Source organism: Uloborus diversus, chromosome 6 (assembly GCF_026930045.1).
Source record: "Uloborus diversus isolate 005 chromosome 6, Udiv.v.3.1, whole genome shotgun sequence".
NCBI lineage: Eukaryota > Metazoa > Arthropoda > Arachnida > Araneae > Uloboridae > Uloborus > Uloborus diversus.
Window position 1 is genome coordinate 3166248 of NC_072736.1, and position 27506 is coordinate 3193753.

General features: G+C 35.7%; 1 protein-coding gene across 2 annotated transcripts; it reads left to right on the forward strand.

Annotated features, from left to right (window-relative positions):
* Positions 1 to 9098: 9098 nt before the first annotated feature.
* LOC129224296 (uncharacterized) lies at positions 9099 to 27506 on the forward strand. 2 transcript variants are annotated; one of them, XM_054858729.1, is made up of 4 exons: positions 9099 to 9176; positions 23205 to 23359; positions 26009 to 26152; positions 27283 to 27506. In XM_054858729.1, exons 2-4 carry the CDS (start codon positions 23210 to 23212, stop codon positions 27349 to 27351), a joined length of 363 nt encoding a protein of 120 aa, XP_054714704.1. In that variant the 5' UTR covers positions 9099 to 9176; positions 23205 to 23209; the 3' UTR covers positions 27352 to 27506. The 2 variants fall into 2 exon arrangements, with proteins under 2 accessions (XP_054714704.1, XP_054714703.1); XM_054858728.1 differs by having other exon boundaries at positions 9174 to 9245.

Sequence of the window (27506 nt, forward strand, 5' to 3'; positions counted from 1 at the left end):
TTCATCATTAGAAATACGAAGATTTTATTAGTCTTTTTCCAGATATACAAGGGAGGTGATTCAAACTTCGGGATTAGAAACCCTACTAGTTATAAATTCAAAAAATAACAATAATAATACACACAATAAAAAAGACACATATGCAGACACACACAAAAGCATTAATTCAAAAATAACACACAAGAGACCAAATTATTTGAAGATGAAGAATTTTGAAGCAATTGCGGGAGGTGCATCGTGCATTGTTAACAGTATCACCGAGTAAAATTAGCTCCAGGCTTAGAGACAATTCAATAGATTAAAATGTAAGTAATCCAACGTTATTAAGCACAAAACTTGCAAATGATTGCTTAATAACGTTGGATTACTTACATTTTAATTTTTCAGCACAAAGGTATTTATTCTTTAATTCAATAGATGTTTCTCTACTATTATTGATGTTTTTATTAAGACATTTGTTTCTTCATTTTATATTTATTCTTAATAGGTTCTCATAAATGACGCAATTTTTGTACAAAATTATGAAAAATGGCAACAAAACAATGTTTTCAATCATTTTTTGAGAGATTTCTAGTATCACGTTTTACAATTTAAAAAATACCAAGTACCGGTACATCATTTTTGGTCCGGTATTGCAATCCCTAGTTTCAAAAGAAAAGCTTTAATATGATCTAAAAACTGAGGTGTTAAATTTGGCACTTTGGGTTGGAAATCTAGACAAGAAATCAAAAGTTTGGCTGCAAAATGCGAGTAACAACTGCTTATTTTTAACACAGTCGGATAAGGTTACACATCAGTTGCAAATAAGAATTGTAATACCAGATCAAATATGCAATACCAGCGTTAGAAATTTCTCAAAAAACGATCAGAAACATATTTCTTTATTACCATATGTCATAATTTTGTGCAAAAACGTATTATGAACAAATATAAAATCAAAGAATAAATATCAATAATAGTAGGAACCATAATGGATTTATTGAATTGTCTCCAAGCATGGAATTCATTTTAGTACACAGATTTTTTGCAGTTGAAAATCCCGTTTCTGAATTCATGCAATACTGTTAATAATGTGCCATACACCTCTTCTAATTGCCTCCAAGTCTTTCATTTTTAAATGATTCGGTCTCTTGCTTGTTATTTTTGGATAAATCTTTTGCGCATGTGTGCATTCTTTTTTTTTTTTGAATTTATAGCTAGTTGTAATTTCTCTATGACAGATGATACTTTTCAAACATTAATCATCTTCAACAACTAACCAGTGCAAATTTTTAGCTTCTAGGACACAAGATCTAGAATACCTCAAAAAGGAAAAAAAAGTGGGTTCCAATGGAGGGAACCGTACTAAATGTGACAATTTGTTTCACAGAGCTGATCTGCCATTTTGTAGCCCCTTTTTTTTTTATTGGTCCTAGATGCTTAGGAATTACAAAAGCACTGGTTTCCCAAGATACAAAGGAAAAAAATATTAAAATTATTTAAGACCGGCGAAGAGATGTATTGTATATTGCGGAAAACACGATACGAGGACAAAACAGTAAGAATATCAAGCTCCATCCATAAAGCTATGTTGCCACTATTTCGTTGCACCAAAGCGCAAAGTATAGGTGCTACAAGGAAAGTTACTAAAAAGATATCGAACATGTCATCTCACCGAATGATACAAATAACTCAGGCTTCATATGACATGCTTCATATGACATGCAAGAGCTCTTTCGTTATGAGCTATAAGAAAACTGTTCATTGTTCAATAACCAAGGGTTAATGGTAAAACCACAAAAAAGTGCATTGTTAAAAGAGTTGGAAACAGCTTATGGTAGCACCAGTGATGATACCTGGTTCAAGTCTGACGATAAAATCCGTTTTATAGTGTAAAGGGTGCAAAGACAAGGTAGCAGCATCGTTATACATGTGGTCGAAATCTCAGAAGATATACAAATACAAATACAGGACTTCAAGTCTGACGATAAAACCCGTTTTATAGTGTAAAGGGTGCAAAGACAAGGTAGCAGCATCGTTATACATGTGGTCGAAATCTCAGAAGATATACAAATACAAATACAATAAATCAGGACTTCAAGTTTAGTCAACAGTGCAGTATTGCTAGTAACAAAGCCAACAGAATGCTTGGGTTTATCAATAGATCTATTTCAAACAAATCTAAGAAAGTTCTTCTGCCTTTATATAGGAGTTTAGTAAGACCTCATTTGGAGTACGCTGTTCAGTTTTGGTCACCTTATCTGAAGAAAGATATTTTTGTATTGGAAAGGGTTCAAAGAAGGGTAACTAAATTAGTAAGGGGACTCTCAGATTTAGATTATGATACCAGACTTAATAGGCTTAACATGTATAGCCTGGAGCAAAGGAGAGTCAGAGGGGACATGATTCAGTTATTTAAATTTATCAAAATGAAAGATGTAAATGGATTAAATTTTTGTGGGGAAAGCAGGACAAGGGGGTCATTGTTTTAAGCTATTTAAATCTCAGGCTAACTTGGAAATCAGGAAAAACTACTACTTTAGCAGGGTCGTGGGCACTTGGAATAGCTTACTGGAAGAGACGGTAATGAGCAAGGGGGTGGATAGCTTTAAGAGGGCCATTGATCTTCATTGGGGTCTAATTAATTGACTAGGACCAGCCTAGCTGGGCCCAGAGCCTGTTGCTGGTCGTCACATTTGTATTTGAATTGGATCTTGGAAGCTGAAAATTTGAATGGGTGAGTAGTGATGTTCCCATCAATTTTTCTGAGGGTATACTCCCAGTAATCCAGTACGCACATGTGTATGCGATCATATAAATAATATGAACATTTTTGAAGCTTGAGAGTATATGCTAAATGTCTACAAAATGTTTGAGAGTGCGGTGTATATGCAGGGGATACATGAGGCCCCTAGTTTCAAAACTGGATACTTGCAAAAAATTCGGTTTTTTTTTTTGTTAATCTTGTAGAGAATCATAAGGCCTATTTGCCTGCTCAATATTAGGTTTAAAAACCGCTTCTTTCCCCCTTGAAATGGGGCGGGAAGGTCTGCCTCAGTTTCAAAACTGGACTTTTACGTCTCCTGTAAAATTTGATTTTCTACAAGTATCCGGTTTTGAAACTAGGGGCCTCATATGTCTGTCTCTATGGAAACTATGTGGGTGAGTTACAAAGGCATGTCTGCATCTTGATAGAATTTAGTTTAAATTGGAGATGACGAGGTCACTTGACTTGGAATGATTCAGTTTTTGATGCAACTTTTGCTACCTGTTTCCTGCCAAACGACTCAGCTTAAATAATAGCGAACCTTTCTTACCTACTGTGATGTGCTTACCAGAGTTAGAAAACATCCAATATTTTCAATTGGCAAAAAACGTAAGTCTTCAAAATAGTAAATGCTTTCTTAAATCACTCTTTATTTTCTTATATTATTATTACAATGTGTAGATTTAAAATTAGAGTTTCTTTTATTATTCATATCTAATATTTCATTTTACATCTTTATCAATTTTAATGGAGTTAATTTAGCATTAGCTGTTGTATTCATTTTTCTTCTGTCAGCTACGCTTACACAGTTGTATGATTCAGAAATACAAAATATGCATTAGGTGATGCACAGTCATAAGAGATTTTCTTTTTATCTGACCAACGTTTACTATTTCATTAGCACTAATATGAATTAAAGTTGTTCCATTACTAATAATTTTATGAATATAAAATAAAAAAATATTTTATTATTTTTTTACAGAACTGATGTGATATACCCCACCTTTGGCGACTTTTTCCTGTTGGCGCGCCAAGAAAGCGTCTCCAAGAAAACGATGTATGACGACATATGTCATACACCGTTCTTAGCAATGCTTTTTTAGCGCCAACAGGAAAAAATCAGATAAAAAAACATGATCAAAGCACTTCAGAACACAATATATATAAAAACAACATAAAACAACAACAAAAAACATTACGAATATACGCTTCAAAAATACCAGAAACTAGAAAGTTTTTGTACACAAAGAACAATTACTAGAAAGTGTTTAAAATGCTTAAATTGACAAATTACTATAACAGCTCACCAATGAAATATGTACCAATAGAAATAAAAGCTATTTTCCAACATGCATTTCATTGAACAAAAACTTTTCTCATACTCTGCTAAAAAAGAGCAAAGCGATTCAAATTGCAATGTTTAAAGCGGAAAACATCCCCAAAATCAATAACTATTTCAGCCAAAAAAGCGCTTAGTTACTCAAATTTCGATGTATGAAAAGTAAAAATGTCTCAACAGAACATCCTAAACATAAACAATATTAAAATACCATACATTTATTTGCTATCCAGACATGCTTTCAAAATACCTATTATATTTTACATAAAATAATACCTTTATATTTTTATAAAATGCTGGAGTCAACTTATTTTCAGAAATTCAGTACCTAAAGGAGGACCGTTAATAAAATGTCTAAATAATTCGTGGCATCGATAAGAATTAACTTTTAAAACAAAATACCGTACTATTTTTGTAAAATTAATTTACATACAGTAAAAATAAAGTTAAAAACTACAAGAACCCCTCAAGGATTTGTAAAAACAAAGATTTTCGGAAGTGAGTTTTTTTTTAATTCTAAAATAAAGAACTTACCTTTTTATGGCATAAATCCTCACACTCAATCTAAAACAATACATCATATGACAATGGCACGTTACAGATACACACCACGTTGGAGTTAACTTTTAATTAACGTTTAAGTTTGAAGAAACTGGCATTTTCTAATGTTTTCACTTCAAAACACAGCTACTGAATTTAAACTAACACAAAATAAGCTTTCCTGTAAAGTATATTGCACGAAACAACACGTATCTCTCCTGCGTGAAACCGAGTAAACAACCCAAGTAAACAAGTTTGAACAGATCTAAGATTACCTTTGGGTTGCGAAACACAGGTTAGTTTCCCCAGGGATGCCATGCTTAAAAAAGTATTGCCTCATTGGCGAGAAAAATATTTCAATATTGTGCAAAAATTCGGATGTCGCCAAATGGGGGGGGGGTATATGACATCTGTACCTTTTTTCATTAATGATGTATTAATGCATCATAAAAATATAGTGGGGGGTGTGGTACTTACCTAGTAATATTTTAACTATGTAGTAATATAATTATATAGGCATATTCCAGTCAAGAAAAAAATACCTCTGAAACTCAAAGCATCAAGAAATACTTTAAATGACGACAGAGTTCTTGAGAAAAGCACAGGGAGATTTATTTACAGCTATGTACAAGAAATATCCTTAGCAACTGCTAAATTAACCATAGCAATTAGGCAATTATCAATTCACACCATAAACTCAACAGTCCCACGCGTATTCACATCAAAATACGCAAAAACACAGAGCTACAAGGCTAATACACACTTCCAGCGGAACGCTGAAAACGAGACTCCACTGTTAGAAAACAGACTCCTCCATTCACAAGACGCCTGGGGTTTTATACCGAGCGAAGAAATATTTAGAAAATCCTACAAATTTCTCATATTTTCTTTTTATTCCACTTACAAATCTTATTGTTCAGAAATGGGGGGAATGTATGTATGTTACAAGAAACTATTTACAGGTTATGTTACTAAGATAGTTTTAGATGAAAGATAATGGAATAAACACCAAATTTAGCTAGATTACAACAAATTAATCACAAAAATAATTACTATTTACAGAATTTGTAACAATACTATCAATATTCAAACCAAGAATGTCTTTATCTTTTCTTATAAAGAATATTTTTGTTAGAAGACCCTTTTAATGTGTAAATTTGTTAATGATTTTGAGGGGGCTAGGACGGCATAAGAAAATTTTCAGGTGAAACATAAGAAAATTTTCAGGTTAAAACAGGAAATTCAGTTATTTACTCTATTATACCATCGCAGTATTAACAACCAATAAAATAAACTAGACTAAACACTCAAAAAGAAATAGCCATTTTGATTTTGTATGTATAATGAGTTTTTTTGGTATTGCAAACTTTTAATGTGTTTATATAAATATCCATTTGTCTTCTTAGTGTTTTAAATTAAATTTTGAGGAACTTGATCCTCATAAATAATAAGGAATTATGGGATTGTAATGGGGAGGGGAGGAGAGTTCATGTATGCTTTTTAAATTTTTAGCACAATTTTATGAGGTGAAAAAAGTTTTTTAACAGTCAACATTTTCATCAAAAAAAAAGGCAAAGAATTTTTTTTCAAAAAATAAAAAAGGACCTATAAAAGAACTCTCCAGCGCATTGAAATATTTTATTCACATACAACAAAATATTTTACATTTCTAAATGATTTATGCTGGATAGCTGGTGTGTAAAATATATGAAACAGAAGGTTACTGCCATAGAATGAGTCGACTTGACGAAGATAAGAATGGAGCAATGTTCTCTTTTTCGACACGTTGCTCTTTCGGTCTATTCTGACAATAGCAGCAGAAGAGAAGCCTAATTATTTATTGCAGAAACGGTTCCACATCTGGGATGGAATGAGACTGAAAGCCTCTCATTCATAACCTGATACTGGATCCTTAACTGCTGTCCTTCATAGAAAACCATAACTCGAAAAATCACTTTTCTTATTTTAAAATATACATTTCATTTTTTTCATTTTGTACCAAGAAATTCAATAAAATATTTTCATCTATATTATGTGTGACTTCATTTGTAATAGAACATTTTACCAGGCAACAATGTATCAATAATTACTCCCAAATTTATCTTAAATAACCATGAAAGACCTTATAACTCACTATCCATTTCATTCTTTCTCGAAGAAGTTTGGAAAATTTACATGCTTTTTTCCATCTACTTCTGATTTACTGCACTAATTCAGAATTGGACTTTCATATTATTTACCAATCCCCAGCATATGGCTGAAACAATAACAGTAGACCATGATTACATATTTGAAAAACTAGAAGTTGGAGTAAAGCATTCAAAATCAACGAAACCTTGAATTTTTCCCATCATTTCTTAAATTCAAAAATTCTGACAGTTTGATTTCAGCGAACTGGATTCCTTCCATGTCTTCGGAATTCTTCAAAATCGCTTAGTTTTTGTTCAAGAGCAGAAAATTAGCAGTGTTTTTAATAAACCAATATCCTGATGTATAAGAACTAATATGCTTTAAAATGCAAGATTTTCCAGGCAGAACTAATATTTTATTCAATATCATATGCTCATACAGCTGAGAACGCTTCATTCTCGCTATTATGCACTCTCGAAGCCACTCATTAGAATATTTCATACCATTGCAAATTTTTACGATTGCAGCAACGCAAGCATCAATTGCCAATTTTTGCTTTGCCTTTAAGTGTAAAGGTTTCACAAGTTTCACCTTATTCTTTATTTCCTTAACATTTAACTTGTTTGATAAATCCACTGATTTTTTCTTCCCACGTTAAGTTACTTAATGCATTTTTTTTTCTAAAACATACTTCTCAGTAAATTTGCTATGGTCCTTCAGTTTTTCTGAGCTCTCTATGTGACAACAAAAATTTACGTTTCTTTTTACAAAAATTACAACTTAATTTTTCACTCAAAACAAAACCTTGACATTTACAGTATCTCAAAGATGAACCATCAACAAAATATTCAGTTGGTTTCAGTACAGACACAAATTTAAATTCCTCTAATGTCCCCAACCCTTTACACACAAAAAAGGCTCCAACATCAATAAAAAGCTTTCTGACATCCGATACTGATTTAATGAGAGGATAATCTACTTTAACACCTTTGACTAAAATAGTAGCATTGATTTGTAAATTTTCTGTTACTTCAATAATGATCTTTTTATCGTCGATACTACTATCTACAAAATCTTCATTGCATACAAAAACTACAACATTTGGAGATAATTTCATGCAAACCCAATATTCGTTAGGCAAATTAATTTGAACAATTTCATTTATAATAGATTTATATGTGATTTTTTCAGTTTCATCCGCGGAAAGATCAAGTTTTATTTTTTTCAAACAGGGAGCAGCTTTTGTTGGCAGCTTTGGGAAAATTGTTGGAATTGCCTCATCTTTCAAACAAGGTTTGTCCTTAGGCAAATTAATTTGAACAATTTCATTTATAATAGATTTATGTGTGGTTTTTTCAGTTTCATCCGCGGAAACATCAAGTTTTATTTTTTTCAAACAGGGAGTAGCTTTTGTTGGCAGCTTTGGGAAAATTGTTGGAATTGCCTCATCTTTCAAACAAGGTTTGTCCCTAGGCAAATTGATTTGAACAATTTCATTTATAATACATTTATATGTGGTTTTTTCAGTTTCATCCGCGGAAAGATCAAGTTTTATTTTTTTCAAACAGGGAGCAGCTTTTGTTGGCAGCTTTGGGAAAATTGTTGGAATTGCCTCATCTTTCAAACAAGGTTTGTCCCGAGGCACCAAAATTTCCTCACCATTTATAATATGTTTATAATGCGTTTCAATGAAATGTTTTTCAAAATGCAGAGCACAAATTGAGCAATATTTATCAAAAACTTTATCAGACCTGCCAATTAAAGAGTTCCATTTCCTTCGTTTTTCTTCATCTGCTGGAGCTTTGAAAAGCGAAACTTTTTCCTTACATGTTTTGTACCCACTTTTGCACCCTGGTACGAAACAACTTGAAGCTTTCTTTCTCTTACTATTCGACTTTGATGCTTCCATTAAAAGCTGTTTTATAAAATATTCACGAAATATGGTAAAAAACATAAAAGCGGAACTAAATTGTAACTAATTCCCTCGTCTGTAAATGTAAACAACAGTTGCGTTCGACGAAAATCACCGGTCGACCGGTAAGTAACCAGTAACTAACCGCAGCGTTCTATGAGTGCGTTCGACGAGCACGACCGGGAGCTACCGGTTAGTTAATAACCAGTTGATCATAGAACGCCGCGGTTAGTAACTGGTTACTGACCGGTCGACCGGAGAGGTTCGTTGAACGCAACCATTCATCTATCGGTTATCTCACCGGTTACCATTTTAAGCTGTTGATTGGTTGATTGGAGCACGTGATCATTAGCTGTCACGTGATTAACTAACCGGTCGAGCTCGTCGAACGCGCGTAGGTGAATTTTTTTGCCTAAATTTAAGAAACTTGAAATGGCAACATCAATGAAGGTTAGTCTGTTTTGGTGTTGGAATTGTTTTTTTTAAGCCGTGAAAATTGCTGAACCCAGGTAATTTTGTCAAAAAGTGTGTGCACTGTATGTGAAGGAAAAGTTCTTTATTTTTAAAGTTCATAAAAGGTGATAACAGGAATTGTGTTGGACCTACAAATTGAAACAAGTTCAAAACCTGCCTCTTTCTAAAATTTTAGTTATGGAACGTTGTCTGCTTTGTAGATTTTAAAAATTGATTTCGTTACTAATTTTGCTTTTTCAAAAACTAGCCTGCAATGAAATTTCAGCCTTTGAAGTTTGAAAGTTTATTGGAGCTTTTCACCCGGCTAAAATCAAATTCAAAGCTAAAAAGTTCCTCTTGCACACAGTTTTTGTTTTTAAAAGGAGGAGCAAGGTTAATGGGATACAAAAAAGCATGTTTTTATGACACAGTTTATTTTATAATTTTTTCTATGATTACAACATAACAATAAAGAACAGTCTGAAGTTTTCCTTACTTTTTATAAAGAAATGAGCCATTCATTGACAGCGACGCTCCACCACAAACGTCCATACTTTCACTTCGGTACCCCTCATTACTCACTCATCATTGAATCATCTGAAATAATAATAAAGTTTTTTTATATATACTCGATTGCGCGTGCGCCACGCAAAGGAGAGTAATGTGTTGTAGCTTTAGTGTAGCTGTTGTTTCAGTAAGGGTATCATCCGACTCCAATTATTTATTAATCTTACAATAACGCACACCAAAATTAAATGCGACTATTCGGTCGCTGAATTGTTTTTCTTCTCCTTCTTCGCTCGCTCGCTGGAATCAGTGACGTCACAACTCTTCACTTCACTACACACTCCCTCCCTAGTGACCACGATCCCCAGAGCTGAAGGACTCCAAATATCTGGCCGGAAAACGGACTCTGCGCCCTGTTCTTGTTGTTGTCACTGGTGGTGGGGTAACTAAACTGTCCGTGACTTGCGCTAAGATTTCTGCCTATGGAACTGAAGACTAGATCGAAATTTGTGTCGTCACTTGTGATTTTTGCACGGCAGAACTGTGCTTCTAACTGCAGAAACCATATCCTGGGATCAGGCTTCCAAAACGGTGGAACTTTCACTCCAACATGACTCACAAAGCAAGCCTGCTCTGTACTTTCGGTTTCAGGTGGAACGTCCGTTGAAACGCTTTGTTTCGAAATTTCTTGATCGGTATTCATTTTCTTTGTACAAAATAGTCCGGAAATCACCACTGTAGCTTTAGTGTAGCTGTTGTTTCATTTAACACTATCATCCGACTCCAATTATTTATTAATCTTACAACACACACCAAAATTAAACGCGACTATTCGATCGCCGAATTGTTTTTCTTCTTCTTCTCTCGTTCGAGTTGAGTTGCTCGCTCGCTGGAATCAGTGACGTCACGACTCTTCACTTCACTACAGTGTTTATCAGTCTATGTATTTATGTCTGTTCCTATGTGGCGTTCTACAGGCTAAACGCCTTGTCCAATTTTGGTAATTCTTATGTCAATCGATTTGTCTTAACCTTGGGAGTGTCACTAAATATATGACAGTAATTAAAATTTACCATATCAACAACCAGTCGCCATATTTTGTCAGTTTGGGATTGGCACACATTGGGTGTTGCGCACCGTGTCGCACGCTACCTGTGTGCAACAAATGCCGGTTGTTTTCGCTGACTCATTTTTTTTGTTTACCAAGTCTACTAATTAGGGTCTCAATCATAGACCAATAATAAGAATAGACCGAGCTATGGCAACTCTTTGCTGCTCATGAACCAAACCATGTGACTGGTGGATATCCTAGCAACAGCGGGCGTTGATCGTAGCAGACGATCAGCTACCGCGAGAAATAAAATAAATAGAATTTATGGAACGCGAAATATTTATGGAGTCCGATTTGTAAATTTGTTATTCGAAGTTGTAAATATTTTGTTAATGAAGTGAGTTTTTCGTTTAGATGGTATTGTGCATTTTCTTTAGTCAATTTCAATAACTCTCTAAGCAATTAAAGATGCAAGCGCCCAAATAGATTTGGCAAACGGTAAGATTTTTTCCTACAATTTCAATTTAAGATTCCAATTAGTACATTTTTGCATTAACGCAAAACGTTTCCTCCATTACGTTCCCGCCAACGCTGACGTAGCACTTCCAAATGAAATAAAAGTTACTGAAAACTGTGATCAAAAACTAATTACTAATGTCAAAAAAATTCATAACTAAAAGAAAAACAGTTCAATCTCTGCACTTGGAAAAAAAATTATAATAAAACACATTACTTAAAATATATGTCGAGTGCCAAACTATAGATAATCCTGCCATCTAGCAACCATGCTGCCAAAGTTTTCGCCAAGCCTTCCACCAGTCACATGATGTATCCATGAACCAATTTTTTCATCAGCAAGTCTGGGAAAGCTCGGTCTACTCTTATTATTAGTCTATGGTCTCAATGGCCGATTGGTCTAAGCCATTACTTCTCCCGCTTGAGGTCGGATGGGTCAAGACACCCTCGCTCCAGATGTACTTTCGCCTCTTTCTGATGTAAATTCTTTCATGTGTTCTTATATGTATTCTGTAATTAAAAAATATACATATTATGCATAACGGAGGCAAGACACTCGGATTGTAGTCCTCATCAAAATAAACCCGGGCAATAAGCACCAAAAAAAAGAAAGTCTACTAATTCGATTTTCATCTCTAACATATGTTGCTTTTTTTTTTTTGCCTTGATTCAAGGGACTGAGTTTCGCGACATGTTCTTTCTTGAGAGGCTTTTTTAAATTTTGCGAGGAAGATTTGACTGACGACGTTTCTGATTTCGCGTTATTATGAGTTATATAGCTGTGCTGCGGTTGACTTAAGTTCGCGCATTTTTGCCGAAGGTCAAACACATGTAGCTTTAACCCGAGTTAGGTCCCTAGAGGGACTAATTGTCAGTAGCTTAGACCACCGTAAGTTTCTAAATAAAACTCACGATACAAACAGTCTCAATGAAATGAGAAGGTTGTGAAATGTACCGTCTTATAATCATAATAACTAAGTTAATGAAAATTAACTAAAAAGAGTAAAATAAAAAACTATTAAATAAAAACAAAAAAACGACTGCGTAAAAACTAAAAAGAAAAATGTAAGCCCAGTAGTTTAAAATGTTAAGCACTACTGAATAACTACACAGTTGAAATAGTTTTATTATAGTTAAAAAGAGTAAAATAAAAAAATTATTTAAAAAAAAAAAGACTGCGTAAAAACCAAAAAAACTAAAAAGAAAAATGTATAAGCCCAGTAGTTTAAAATGTTATTAAGTATTACTGAATAACTACACAGTTGAAATAGTTTTATACACGTACACAGATAAGACAAATCATAAATTCAAAAGCAGAATAGAAGGATCTACATTCGGGGCCTATTCAAATTTTACGGGGTTCCTTGAATCTGAAAGGAATCATTGCTGAAAAAAGAGCATGACACTGGGCATAGCAGAATTAGTAACAAGATTTCCTGTTCCTCCCTATTTTGAAAATCAAGCATCAAAACTTTATTAAAAGGTGAAAACTGTAGTATCAAAATACTTTGTATGATAACATAAAACAAACTACAAATTTTGTCATAAAAATTTAAATTGTTTTTGGACACTAATTTTTATTAATTCTAAACCCATATGTTCACAAAAAAATGAATCCGCTAAATTTGTTGATACCATATTAATACAAGAGCACAAAGAACACAACTCCACTGCCTTTCACATCGTTTTATTCACTACAACTACCCACAGACACGGACAAACACAGAACTATATACAAGTTAGATGATATTAAGCAGCTGGCCTGTAGCCACGCCCTCTTTCCCCTTAAAGACCCTCGTTCTCTTCAAGATTCTCGCTAACACCATATCATGATTACTTGCTGTTAGCCAATATGTGTTTTGGTTCCATACTAAGGTAATTCATATTATTATGAAACTCGATCCCCCAAATGAATGCCGCCCCTGGCAGGAACATGCTACCTGCTCTCAATTATCCACAAAATCGACCATTATGGCGGTCTGGGCAGGTATCATGTTGAATGTCCGCCCACCCCTCTATGTCTTGAGAGAGGATCTGGGACAGTTGTGAGGTATAGGGATGTGGGTCTTGGAGCCCTATGATCACCTCTTGAGGGCAGGGTTGGCAAAAACCCAGGTTTTTTAAAAAAAAAAAGCCCATGGACCCAGGGTTTTTTAAAATAAAACCCAACTAAATCTGGGTTTTTAAAAAGAAATGTGGGTTTTTTTTTTTGTCTTTTTTTTTAGGGAAAATGTGAGGTACTTGTAGCCTAAGTATATGGACAAAGCACAAAAGTTGTCTTGGGGTAAAAAAAAAAGCTGGAAAACTAGTTAAAATTCAGCGTTTTCTGAAGAAAAGTATAAAAGACAACAAAACCCAAGAATAGTGAAGTTTCAGATTTTTTTAGTTTCCATGATTACCAACAGTTAAGGCAAAGTTACTTCTCGAGTGATAAAATCTATTGTTCGTTTTTAATTACGACATTTTTTTTTGCATTTTACTTTATTTTATTTCATTTTGTTATGCAAAACTATTGTAGAATCTCAAGTAGTTTAAATCCTTTTTTACTGAATTTTAATTAATGAAGACATTTCTTTGGGCAACTTTATGTTACCTGTTTTTCTATTTCTGTGTACAGAGTAAGAAATATTAAACTTTTTCGTAAGATAATGAAAATACTGAACATCCTATTCTGTTTTCTGTCTGACCGTTTGAGAAACCTGTTAATTTCTAAAAAATATACCTTGTTTATTTGAGATTTGTGACGTGTTGGTTTGCAGGAAATAATTCACATGAAAGCCTTTTAGCTAGAGTAGTTTCCTCTGTACAATCTACAAATATTTAGAAAATCAGACGTGACAGGACTTAGTCAAGATAATTTGAGTTATTTATTGACCAGTTAAAGAAAAAAGTTAAATATATTTATTTAAAATCTTTGAAGTATTTTTTTAATGCCATCAAGAGTTAAGAAATACTATTTAAGTTCAAAATTCATTTTTTTTGTCCATTGTCTGTGGTAAAGAACAAATAAAAAAGAAGTTTAAATTGTGAAAGTATTTAAAATAATCAATTTTTTCTAAAAACTTTAATTTAAAAAACCCAAAAGTGGGCTAAATAATGGGTTTTTTTAACTGGGTTTTTTCAAAAAAACCCATTGGGTCCAATCCGGCCAACCCTGCTTGAGGGGCTCTGTTAGCCCCGAGTTAATTTTAGTGGAGGTTAACACAAGGCCACATAGAGCTCTTCTGGTCGACCGATTTCCTGAAGGGGAGGATATTCACTGGATGCAGGGGCGTAGCTAAGGGGGGGTTTTGGGGACAAACCCCCCCCCCGAAAAGTTAGTCTCAAAAAAAAAAGAGAAAAAGAAGAGAGAAGAGAAAGAAAAAAAAAGAAAAGGAAAAAATTCCAAGCGATTACACACACGCATATATATATATTATATATATATATATAGAGAGAGAGAGAGAGATGTATAAAAGAAGTAACCCCCCCCCCGAAAGTCGGGTCTAGCTACGCCACTGACTGGATGGATTGGTCAAGCAGATCTCTAGAGTCCAATCCTATAGAGCATGTCTGGGACTCTCTTGGGAGTGCAATAGCAACTCACAACACCCCTTCGCGGACCCTCCATAGCCTGAGTACAGCGTTGTTAAATGAGTGGAAACAATTGCTTCAGGATCCCATAAACTGCTTAATTTCAAATATGGAGTCACACTACCAGGCCTATATGTCTGTTAGAGGCGACCAAACTCCCTATTAGCCCGTTTTTTTGTTCAATAGGGAAGTTTTCGATTTTTCAATTTTATTTTTATATGATAGAATAACATGTATGAACATCGTAGGTGAAAAAAATTTTGCGATATAAGTAGTTTTTTTAAATTAATTTTTAAAGTTCAAGCGCTTGTGACGTCAAATGGCATAGGAAGTGACGTTATGCCCTCTTCCGATAGGGGAGAAACCGAAGGTCACGCATTCGACTTCGAAGACAAACCTAAAAGGCTTATCTCCTTGCATTTAACTCCTCGCGTTTCTGGAACATTAAACCTTTCATCCTCTCGAAAATATTCGAATGTCATCATTGATGTTTCATGAGCAAGATTATTTAGATTGTGCTTTAACAAATCCGGTCTCCATAGTGTGTTGAAAAGGATTATTGAATTTCTAAAAAATAAAAATATCAGCGCGCTCAAAATGTCCCTAGCGAAAACAAGGGATCTTCGGCGGAAGGCTGCCCATTCGCGCCCTGTGATGTAGGCTCATGACATTTCAGAAGCGCGCACTTTTGCGCGTGGATTTTTAAAAATTAATTAAAAATCAGCCACGGTGTTTTAAAATTCGGCGATGGTGAATTTTTTAGTTTTGAGGGTCAATTAACAATATTCAATAGCCAAAATATGAACATTTAATAGGTTGCAACTTCCCTATTTTGCACTGCTGTTTCTTACCATCAGACTCTAACGATTGTTATTTATGATCATGTGTGTATATTTTAAATTTTGGATGTTTTTTTGTTTTGCATTGTTTCAATGTATGTACATACCAAGTTTCATTAAAATCGGTCCAGTTATTTTGGAGATAATTGACCAAATCTGAAAATTCTCTTAATTTCTTGCACCAGTGTATTATACAATTTAAAATATAGTAAATGAGTTTTTGGTTATATTTTTAATGATGAATAAATAACATTACTATGATTAACATACTGTTACAAATTCTGTAAATAGTAATTATTGTAGGAACGTAACCTGTAAATAGTTTCCCGTAATGAATATACAACCCCTTTTTCATATGGCCAAAATATACGACCCCTATTCCCTTTTTGTTCATTGATAAAATTTGATAACGGTCAACGCATTTCGAGAAGCGTGTGGAATATTTGAGAAAATTCTTTTCGGTGTATTTAAGCCGTTAGCGATGGATAAACAGTGGAGTTTCGATTCAGATTTCGAACTGAGTGCATTTTTGCTCTGTTTATTGCGAGGCATTTCGCTGTGTTGTTTTCGTATTTGGAAGTAAATACGTGTGTAAACGTTGAGTTTACGGTGTTGTGTGATAATTGCTTAATTGCTGATGAATAATTTAGCAGTTGTTGAAGATCTTTCCTGTACATAGTGTAAATAAATTTCCTGTGTTTTATCAAGAACTGTGTCTTCATTTCAAGAAAGTGGAAGTCGCACCGAATCCGTTACAAATTGGCGCCCAACGTGGGGCTACTTCAGGACTTTCTTGCAGTAAGTGTGACTTTGGACTTTTTTTTTTTCATAAAGACTTTTTAAATTTGGACTTTATTTTTATGGTGATTACTCGCGCAATGGATGAACAATTAAAACAACTGCTTGATGCAATCAATGCCGTGAAAAGTGACTTGACCGAAAGTTTGGCGGCTAATCAAGAACAATTAAAAAATGATATGGCGACTAACCAAGAACAATTAAAAAATGAATTGGCGACTAACCAAGAACAATTGAAAAATGAATTGGCGACTAACCAAGAACAGTTAAATGGTGATTTAACTGCTAAAATTACTACAAGTCAAGATGAAATAAAAGGGGACCTAACGTCGATGAAAACCATGATGGAGAATCAACTAACCGCAATGGGAGATAAAGTTGAGGCTCTGGAAGAAAAATTTGATACTGTGGAAGAGCGTATCGCCAATGTGGAAAATAAGTTGGAAGAAGAAGACAAGAAATTTACTCTACTTAAAGAAGAGATCTTTAAGGACGTGGAAAGGAGACTGGCGACCGCGGAAAGCAGCTCTGTACAGTTTGGCGCTCCCACATCGGTTGCTCGACCGTCCATTAAACTTGCCACATTTGATGGGAAAACTTCGTGGCAGGTTTACAAAACTCAATTCATGATAGTGGCGGAAGCGAACGGATGGGACTCTGCTACCAAGGCCTGTCATCTTGCAGCATCCCTGAGAGGTGGCGCAGCGGACATTCTCCAGACCCTTCCGGACAGCCAGCGCCTGGATTTCGCCGCCCTCACAGCTGCGTTGGAGCTTCGCTTCGGTGAGAAGTGCCAGAAAGATTTCAGCCGACTCCAGTTGAAGTCCCGTTTCCAGAAAACCGGGGAAACCCTGCAAGAGCTAGCGGCGGACGTCGAGAGACTGTCTCATCTTGCTTTTTGCGACTGTCCTGCGGATGTTCGGGACAACCTGGCACTCAACTACTTCATCGACGGAGTTCGGAATCCTGAGATCCAGAAGGCCCTCCGGATGGCGAATGTAAACGACTTGAAATCCGCTTTGATGTATGCGATGAGATACGAGGCCGCCCAAGAAGCAACCCGTGTGGATCGCCATTTAATCCGGACTCAAGCTGATGAGTCTGATTCCAGGTCGTCCCACCTCGCTGAACTTGAGAGACAACTCGGTGACTTGACAAGACATTTGAGCAGCATAACAGCCCAAAAGAAACAAGAGCAGAAGTGCTGGAAATGCGGTAGTGAAGGACACCTGCGAAGGAGTTGTCCGGCTCGCCAAGCTACGCGAGGGAAGGAAATCACCACCACTAAAGCTCTGCAGATTTCCTCTTCTAGTAGTGGCAGTGATGGACTTTTCATTTACGCACATGTAAATGGGAACCCCTGCAGACTGATTGTTGACACTGGAGCCAATGTGACAATCATTAGGACAGATGTGGCTCGTGAATTTGGATTGAAACTGCTGTGGACATCGCCACGCGTAAGTCTCCAGACTGTGACAGGTGACAAAATTGAGATTGACGGTAAAGTGGACTTGGAAATAGTGTTTGGGAATGCCACCTACCATCATACGGCATTCGTCGCTAATATCACGGACCCCTTCATTCTCGGATTAGACTTTTTGAAGAAATATGACTTCACTCTCGACTTCAAGACTAATGAGCTGCACTCGATGAGAGAAGACATAGCCGTTTTCCCTGCAGAAAGTGATGTAAAATCCGCTCATCAAATAATAGCCCAAACAGATATATCGATTCCCTCAAGGTCAGAATCATTAATACCTGGCTCCCTTGCAGAAAGCAATAGTTTTCGATTTGGACTCATTGAATACCCTAACCTAAGCAATAGCCTAAAAGGAGTGCTGGTGGCATCTACGCTTGTGGACCTTTCTAAGGATGTAATTCCTGTAAGAGTCGCCAACGTGAGTGAAAGGCCAAGGAATATTCGGAAAGGTGAAGTGTTAGCAACTTGTACTCCAGTAAACTGCATCATTAGAAGAATCAATTCCCCTGAGACTGTGTCTTCTGAGTCCTTGACATCGAAGTTAATTGGGAGTGCACCCTTATCGAAGGATCAAAGAACTGCTGCGGAACAATTGGTGGACGACTTCAAGCATCTGTTTTCATCTACATCGGAGGATGTGGGCCGGACGAATTTAACGCAGCATAGGATCTACACTGGAGAACACCCCCCTATTAAACAGCATCCAAGACGACTACCGTTCGCCAAGAAGGAAGAGGTCGAGACCCTCCTGAAAGAGATGAAGGAGAATGATGTAATCGAACCCTCATCCAGTCCTTGGGCCTCTCCCATCGTCTTGGTCCGAAAGAAAGATGGCTCCACCAGATTTTGTGTCGATTACCGACGGCTGAATGAAATCACCAAGAAAGACAGCTACCCTCTTCCACGGATAGACGACACCTTGGACACTCTTTCCGGACACAAGTGGTTTTCGACCCTGGACTTGAAGAGCGGCTACTGGCAGGTTGAGATACACCCTGAGGACCGTGAGAAGACAGCGTTTACAACTGGACAAGGCTTATGGCAGTTTAAAGTGATGCCCTTCGGCCTCTGCAATGCACCAGCTACTTTCGAGCGTCTTATGGAGACAGTGTTAAGAGGACTTTCCTACGAATCCTGTCTGGTCTACTTAGACGATATCATCATCGTGGGACGCAGCTTCGAAGAACATCTGGCAAATCTTAGGAAGGTGCTGCAAAAGCTTAAGGAAGCCAATCTGAAGTTAAGCCCGTCCAAATGTAATTTGTTCCGCCGGGAAGTGAACTACCTTGGTCACATCATCTCTTCTGAGGGTGTGCAAACCGATCCAGAGAAGGTATCTGCGGTCAGGAGTTGGAGTCGTCCCGAAAACATCCATCAGTTGCGAAGTTTCCTGGGGCTCTGCACGTACTACAGGAAGTTTGTGAAGGGTTTTTCCAACATTGCACGACCTTTGCATAAGCTGACGGAGAGCAAGCAAAATTTTGAATGGTCCAAAGAATGCGAAGATGCATTTCTACGACTGAAGGAGGCTTTAATATCAACGCCTATCCTCGCCTATCCTCAGCCTGAAAAATCCTTCATCCTGGACACTGATGCGAGCAACGAGGGAATTGGAGCTGTTTTATCCCAAGAAATTGACGGAAATGAACATGTCATCGCTTACTGGAGCAAATGCTTATCAAAGTCGGAGCGAAATTACTGCGTCACCAGAAAGGAGTTACTGGCCATAGTGAAAGCTGTAGAACACTTCCATCATTACCTCTACGGCCGAAAATTTCTGCTTCGGACAGATCATGCCTCGTTAACTTGGCTTTTGAACTTCAAGAATCCAGAAGGCCAGATAGCCAGATGGATACAGCGGCTCCAGGAATATGACATGGAGATCAAGCATCGAAAAGGGTTATCTCACGGTAATGCTGACGCTTTATCAAGGAGACCCTGTCCTGAGAACTGCCACTATTGTTCCCGAATCGAGAAACAGTATGGAACGACTAGCCCTACCGCCTATCAGGTGACAGTGACTCCAACATCATCAGAACCTGATCCATGGAGTGATGACCAAGTTCGAAAAGATCAACTTGAAGACCCCGACATAAAACCAATTTTAGAGTTCATGGAAAGTGACAGTCGACGCCCTAGCTGGCAGGACGTTTCCATCTTCAGTCCTGCAACAAAAAGATACTGGGCTTTATGGAACTCACTCCATTTACGGAACGGCGTGCTACACCGGAAATGGGAATCTGACGACGGCAAGACATCTAGGTGGCAGTTACTACTTCCTCGATCCAGGATTTCAGATGTTCTGAAAGAAATACATAGTAGTGCGACTGGAGGACATTTTGGTGTCTTGAAAACTCTCAATAAAGTTCGGGAGCGCTTCTTCTGGAGCAAGGCGAAGGATGACGTGGAGAAGTGGTGTCATTCTTGTGACGCCTGTGCTGCTCGTAAAGGACCGAAGAAGAGAAGCAGAGGGAAGCTACATCTGTACAACGTTGGAGCTCCTTTCGAACGAATGGGGATCGACATCCTGGGTCCTCTACCAAGAACTGCTGATGGGAACAAATACATTCTTGTTTCCATCGACTACTTCACCAAATGGCCGGAAGCATATCCCATTCCAGATCAAGAGGCTACCACCGTAGCAGAGACTCTAGTCCAAAATTGGATCTCGAGATATGGAACACCTTTGCAGATTCATTCCGATCAAGGGAGGAATTTCATCTCTGCTGTGTTTAAGGGCCTATGTCAAATTTTCGGAATTGAGAAAACTAGGACAACACCACTACACCCACAATCGGACGGCATGGTGGAGAGATTTAACCGCACAATCCTAAATAATCTCTCGCTTATGGTATCCAGAAATCAACAGGATTGGGACAAGAAGCTACCTTTGTTCCTGCTGGCCTACCGCAGTGCTGTCCACGAGACTACCGGATATGCCCCATCTCAGATGCTCTTCGGACGAGAGCTTCGGCTACCTTGTGATCTCGTCTTCGGTCGTCCTCCGGATGCGCCTTCATCGCCTGAGGAGTACATCCAGGATCTCCAGGCCCGGTTGGAAGACGTTCATAACTTCGCACGAGAGCGAATCAACATCGCGGCGGAGAAGATGAAGACCCGATACGACACAAGGTCTACTGAACATGAATTCAACGAAGGCGACAAGGTTTGGTTATGGAATCCCATCCGACGGAAAGGTCTGTCACCCAAATTGCAGTCGCATTGGGATGGACCCTACAAAGTCGTTAACCGACTAAATGACGTCGTAGTGAGGATCCAAAAATCACCTAATGCAAAACCTAGAGTTGTACATTATGATCGGTTAGCCCCATACTATGGCCATAGTTCATGAGTATTACGTAAACAACCATGGTTGATAACATAAAAGTTGTAGATAATTTTTGCTTTTAATGTTTAGTAATATTTCTTGTTATTATTGTGTTTTCTGTATCTGTTAGTTATAATTTAATGTGTGTAATTGTGAACTTGTGATAGAAGTTTGGCACCCTTTCTGGGGATTGTACTGCCCGGGACGTGCAGTCCTTAGGAAGGGGGCAATGTTACAAATTCTGTAAATAGTAATTATTGTAGGAACGTAACCTGTAAATAGTTTCCCGTAATGAATATACAACCCCTTTTTCATATGGCCAAAATATACGACCCCTATTCCCTTTTTGTTCATTGATAAAATTTGATAACGGTCAACGCATTTCGAGAAGCGTGTGGAATATTTGAGAAAATTCTTTTCGGTGTATTTAAGCCGTTAGCGATGGATAAACAGTGGAGTTTCGATTCAGATTTCGAACTGAGTGCATTTTTGCTCTGTTTATTGCGAGGCATTTCGCTGTGTTGTTTTCGTATTTGGAAGTAAATACGTGTGTAAACGTTGAGTTTACGGTGTTGTGTGATAATTGCTTAATTGCTGATGAATAATTTAGCAGTTGTTGAAGATCTTTCCTGTACATAGTGTAAATAAATTTCCTGTGTTTTATCAAGAACTGTGTCTTCATTTCAAGAAAGTGGAAGTCGCACCGAATCCGTTACAATACTTTTTATATTAAGAATACAAAGTTGAAAAAATAAATCTTGAAAATATCAAAATATCATATTTCAAAATTAATATTGGATATATATCGACAAACCCTGGCTGTTTTACTCATTTTTCTTCTATTAGCCACTTTTACAGTTATATGATTCGGAAATAAATAATGTGCATTATTCGGTATACACATAGTCATCAAACTTTTTTTTCTGATTAATGTTTAAGACTTAAATTAGGCACTTTAATATGAATTAAAATTGTTACTTTACTGATAATTTTATGAATGTAAAATAAAAAAGGAATATGTCACTTTGTTATATTAATGATGCATTAATACATCATAAATATATAGTACATAACTTTTTGGTTATTTTTAATAATAAATGAACATTATTACAACAATAAATATAATTTTTATATTGAAAATACCGTAGTTGAAAAAATAAAAATGGAAAATATCATGATATTTTCAAAACACTATTTTCTGATCCACCATAATCTAGAATGCTCACCTCTACATCCAAGGTAGGTATACATCATACAGATCTTCTATTACTTTGTATAATTTAAAAAAGGAAGGGATGTATAAGTTTGACTTACCTGTGTTTGGGTCTGCGCCATCGTAGCTCATAGCTGGATTAATGGATTTTGATTTAAAAATTTTTACACTTGTGCATTTATAATATTAGTTGCAATCGAAAGAACAGAATTTTCTGCATCCGATGGAACTTAATTTGAACTTTCAACTTATATAAAACAAAAAGTATAACCTTTTAAAAATCAGATTTTAAATACAATTGTAAGCCTTAAATTCATGCAATTGATAATTTCATTGTTAGCTGAGAAGGAAAGAAAGCTCTGTGGTTTAAAATTTTTATCTGTTGTCAGTTTCTATTTGTTGACGAATAAAATACTTCTAACTCAGTATTAAACCTTTCAAAAGGATTTTCAATTTTCTTTCTTGATTTTGCTTTTGTGACTAGCAAATTTTAGTAAATGTGACAAACTTTCTTTTTCTATGTTTCCCATATTTTGTAGAAAAAATCTAAATGTATTCAAACTTTCTGACCCGCAAGATTCATCTTAATATGAAGTTAGCAATCAAAGTCATTTATTTATATTTTTAATTTAATATAAGTTCTTGTAATAGAATAAATTCTTGAAAGAAAAGGTTCTAAATTGATTTAAAACATGGATCTAAAAAAACCTATTTCAAACTCTAAAGCAATTTCAAATTCAGCATCATTAGTTTTATTTATTTATTTAAATTCTTTTTAGAAGTTATGTCAAGGAATGCCAAAGATCAATTCCACCAGGTGGATGCTTCTGCGGAAGAAATAAGATTGGTGAATGAAAGGCTGAAGATGCGTAAGGCTCTCCGGGCAGAATACCTTAGAAAGTTCACTGACCCACACTCCACCGAGCCATATGTGGTGAGTAGTCTTCTCATTTGTTGTGTATCCTAACTTACCTAAAATACACCGCCAGCTCAGTTATTCCATCCGAGGACTGCAGTTTCATGCTTTTTAGCACTCATCAGCCCGGAATAGGAATTAAATGAGCTGGAGGCTAAAAACCTCTTAAGGGAGCCCAGAGAGCCAAACAAACGGGTAGCTAATGCAGAATTAGCAAACCAGATGAGCAACCGCAGCAATGGTGTGGTTCAACTCAAAGATAGATGGCAAAGCATGGTATTTCGTAGTAAGTTACTGCCCTAAAGCCAGGGCTAAGGCAGAAATACTTAAAATACACCGCCAGCTCAGTTATTCTATCCGAGGACTGCAGTTTCATGCTTTTTAGCACTCATCAGCCCGGAATAGGAATCACATGAGCTGGAGGCAAAAAACCTCTTAAGGGAGCCAAGAGAGCCAAACAAACTGGTAGCTAATGCAGAATTAGCAAACCAGATGAGCGACCTCAGCAACGGTGCGGTTCAACTCAAAGATTGATGGCAAAGCATGGTATTTTGTAGTAAGTTACTGCCCTAAAGCCAGAGCTAAGGCAGAATCCTAACTAACATAAAAATTTGACGACCAGCGACAAGCTCTGGGCCCAGCTAGGCTGGTGCTAGTCAGTGATTTCCCAACGAAGATCAATGGCCCTCTTAAAGCTATCCACCCGTTGACTCTAATCAGGGGTAGAAGTGGTCAACTTTTAATACATAGGACATTTTCCATCAAAAATATGGCACAAATATAGGACATGTTTTATGAATAATACTGATATGAAAAAAATAAACAATACATAATATATATAATCTAGAAATTCTTGCATAAATTATTATCAATGATTTCAATTAATCATACTGCATACAGTTAAAAAACCCAAATAAAAGTTATAACTTTTACTTAGAATTAGTTTGCAGTTCTTGAATGAATAGCTTCAGAAAAAAAAAAGTTTACACACATATATGTATTTAGGTTTGAGGCCATTTTCTATACCTTGACTGCCTACAGTAAACAGAGTGTGCAAAATCAATTTTTTCTCTAAGTTTCACTTTTTTTTTTTTTTTGGAAGGTACATGAACCTCTTCTTTTGCCTCTGATTGTTATGCATCTCTACAAGAATTTCCCATTTTTTTATGTATTTTGTATTTGGTACCATGATAATAAAACGGAACTCTTTCCTTGGTAATGCATGCATAATTTATTGCTTTTCCAATTACAGTACCTTAATTAACCTTAAAACTCTTATTATAGATTCAATGCTTTAAGATGATCTTTCTTATGTCAGTATCTTTTTTGTTTTTGCGAGAAAAATCTCAACTGGTGCTAAATCTTATGAAAGGTGCTAAAGACTTTCACTACTAAAAGACCTAAGTATTTGCATCTAGAAAGCTGTTCAATTTTTATCATTACGAAGTATTTTTCCAAAATGAATTAATTTACATCCAAGTAACATCCAATCCCCATTCCTCAAAATTTTTAACAAGATAGTGACGTATCAATGGAAGGATCCTGTAAAAATTTTATTTCTTTTTTTAAATTTCTGAAAAGCCTTTTTTTAATAACCAATTCTGCTAAAAATATAGTGTTTAAATAATGTAAAATTCTGATTTTAGTAAGAAGTTCAAATTTTAAATCCAGGCAGGGTTAATATTTTTTTTTTTTTTTTTTTGCATAATTACCTACATTTAAATATTTTAAATAGACCCTTCTTTTTTAAATTAATAGCGGCTGTTGTTAGTGAAAATTCATTGGCAAAGTGCTTCATCAATAGTTTGGAGAGCTTGTCATAAAATATAGACCATTGAAGCTTTCTCTTAAAACAGATTGAAAATTTTGTCAAAAATACTCTACAAAATTTAAAGAGACAGGTGCTGGAAGAGATTCCAAAAAAAAAAAATTTTTTTGTAAATAAGCATCTTGTTTTTAAGCAGTCTTGAATTAGCGAATCAAGTGACCAAAAGGCTTTTCAATGGTAATTTTCTACAATGTTTTATAACATACTATAAGAATACAGGAAATATAGGACAATTTCAAAAATATAGGAAATATAGGACACTTTTGATGCTCTTTTTGAAAATATAGGAAATATAGGACTACTTCTACCCCTGTCTAATGAAACAGCTTACCAGAATTAACAGCCTCTTCCGGTAAGCTGCTTCAAATGCCCATAACTAAAGTAATAATGTTTCCTAATTTCCAGATAAGCCTGTGAATTGAATAGCTTAAAACCCCTCGTCCTGCTTACCGCGCAAAAATGTTACAGATTAATGTTTTTCATTTTGACAAATTTAAACAACTGAATCGTCCCCTCTGACTCTTCTTTGCTCCAGGTTGTACATGCCTTTTAACTTTCTTCTATATTTAATATATGGAAGAAAGTATTAGTTTTATGCAAATTTTCGAATTTCGAAGGAGTTGCACATTTTGAATGATTTGAATCTTCAAAATGTGTTCATTTTTGAATGATCTTCAAAATGTGTTCATTTGGATGACCACATGTTTATTTTGATGAACACATTTTGAAGAGTTCTCTGAGAAAAACTGATTTATAGATGTTTGTTTGCAGCAAATAGTAAGATTTGGAACACCGTTTTACTGTAACAGATTGTTGAAGTACAATTTTTATTCATTTAGTTTGACCCACAAATGCAACGCTTCTACTCCATGCATATGACAGTCTGGGATCGTTTCATCCCCACAGTGAAGAACTGGAGTGTTTACATGTGTACCATCATTCTCCCTGTTGTTGGTTACGCCCTCTGGTTGAAAAGTTCTAAAGTAAGTATTGTGGCATCACCACTTAAGGTGAAGTCATAAAAAAAAATTTCTAGTTACTGTGCAATCTTTCAATGAGTTACTGGGTGGTTAATTTAATGCATCATAACATTTAGGAAAAATTGAAAAGCCATAAAATTTCAATTTAACATTTGAGTGTTTTCTCAATTATCCAAAATGTGATAATATTACTAAGTATTAATTTGAATTAATTTTTTTACTATGGTACAATACCTAAAAATTTCATTCATTTTATAAAATGTGTTTCTTTACTAGTAGTTAAAAATTTAAATTTGTTTACTGTTTACCAAATATTTAAGTATTTGGCTGAACTGAGTATTCAGCTGTTCTGCCAGTTAGGGATCTCTAATTGTAACTGAAGTATAAAAAAAAAAGATACAATATTAACAAAGATGGAAATATTGAATTTATTCTTCACTCTCTATCTGAATATAAAGAAAAGTCCAAAATACAATATTCCTTTATCAAATTTTCTGGGTCTTTTATTTCAATGCAAAGGTTTTCTATTCACAACGTAAGCCTCACATCTCATTTTAATATGTGCATCAGAGTTCATTCTAGTTTTGAAAGTGTAAGTCATATAATATAAAAAGGGCCAATGCATTTCAGAACAGACATATTTTTATAAAATGGCATTAAATACTGTGGTTTACTGAAGGATCTTCCCCCTCCTTCTGGATTTGGCTCTTCCAGGGCCGGATTTAGGGGAGGGCAGGCGGGGCTACTGCCCCGGGGCCCCCACAATAAAATTTTTACAAAATATCCTAACTTTCACGGGTCGAAAATATCGGACATATAAATATATATCAAAATGTTCGTATATATATCAAAATAACGGATATTTTCGAAAATATGATGATCTTTTCGAATCCCAATTAGGGGCCTCCACACTTTCAAATCCGACCCTGGGCAAGTCAGTTGAAATTTGTATTCCATGCTTAATTGGGATGGTTAAGAAAGTTTTACCTTAGGAAAGGGTATTAGTTTTTTTCTTTTTAAAATTATTTTGTTTATCTTTAAAATCTAAACAAATCCAAAATCCGGAATGGCCACATTCACGACCAGTCAATTTTCAAGGTGGTACTGTGTAACTTTTTTTTTTTCCATTTCAGGAAAAATTTGAAAAGAAGTGCCGAACAGGAGAACTTGAATACAAAGACCGAATATTCAAATTTAATTAAATGTTTATTTTATGATAGCAATATATATAATGGTCATGTTGTAGCTCACAGGAGTTTAAAAAATATTTTTGTTTTCAGTGAATTATTTTGCTCTTAGAACATTCTGATTACAACAATATTGATGTTCACGTATTTATCAATAAATACTTTTATAT

What these genes read in the sequence shown, in the direction of transcription:
- LOC129224296 (XM_054858729.1), top strand. Translation starts at nt 23,210, where the DNA reads ATGTCAAGGAATGCCAAAGATCAATTCCACCAGGTGGATGCTTCTGCG. An exon ending in ACTCCACCGAGCCATATGTG is followed by an intron (nt 23,360 to 26,008) that starts GTGAGTAGTCTT and finishes TTATTCATTTAG; the next exon opens with TTTGACCCACAAATGCAACG. An exon ending in TCTGGTTGAAAAGTTCTAAA is followed by an intron (nt 26,153 to 27,282) that starts GTAAGTATTGTG and finishes TTTCCATTTCAG; the next exon opens with GAAAAATTTGAAAAGAAGTG.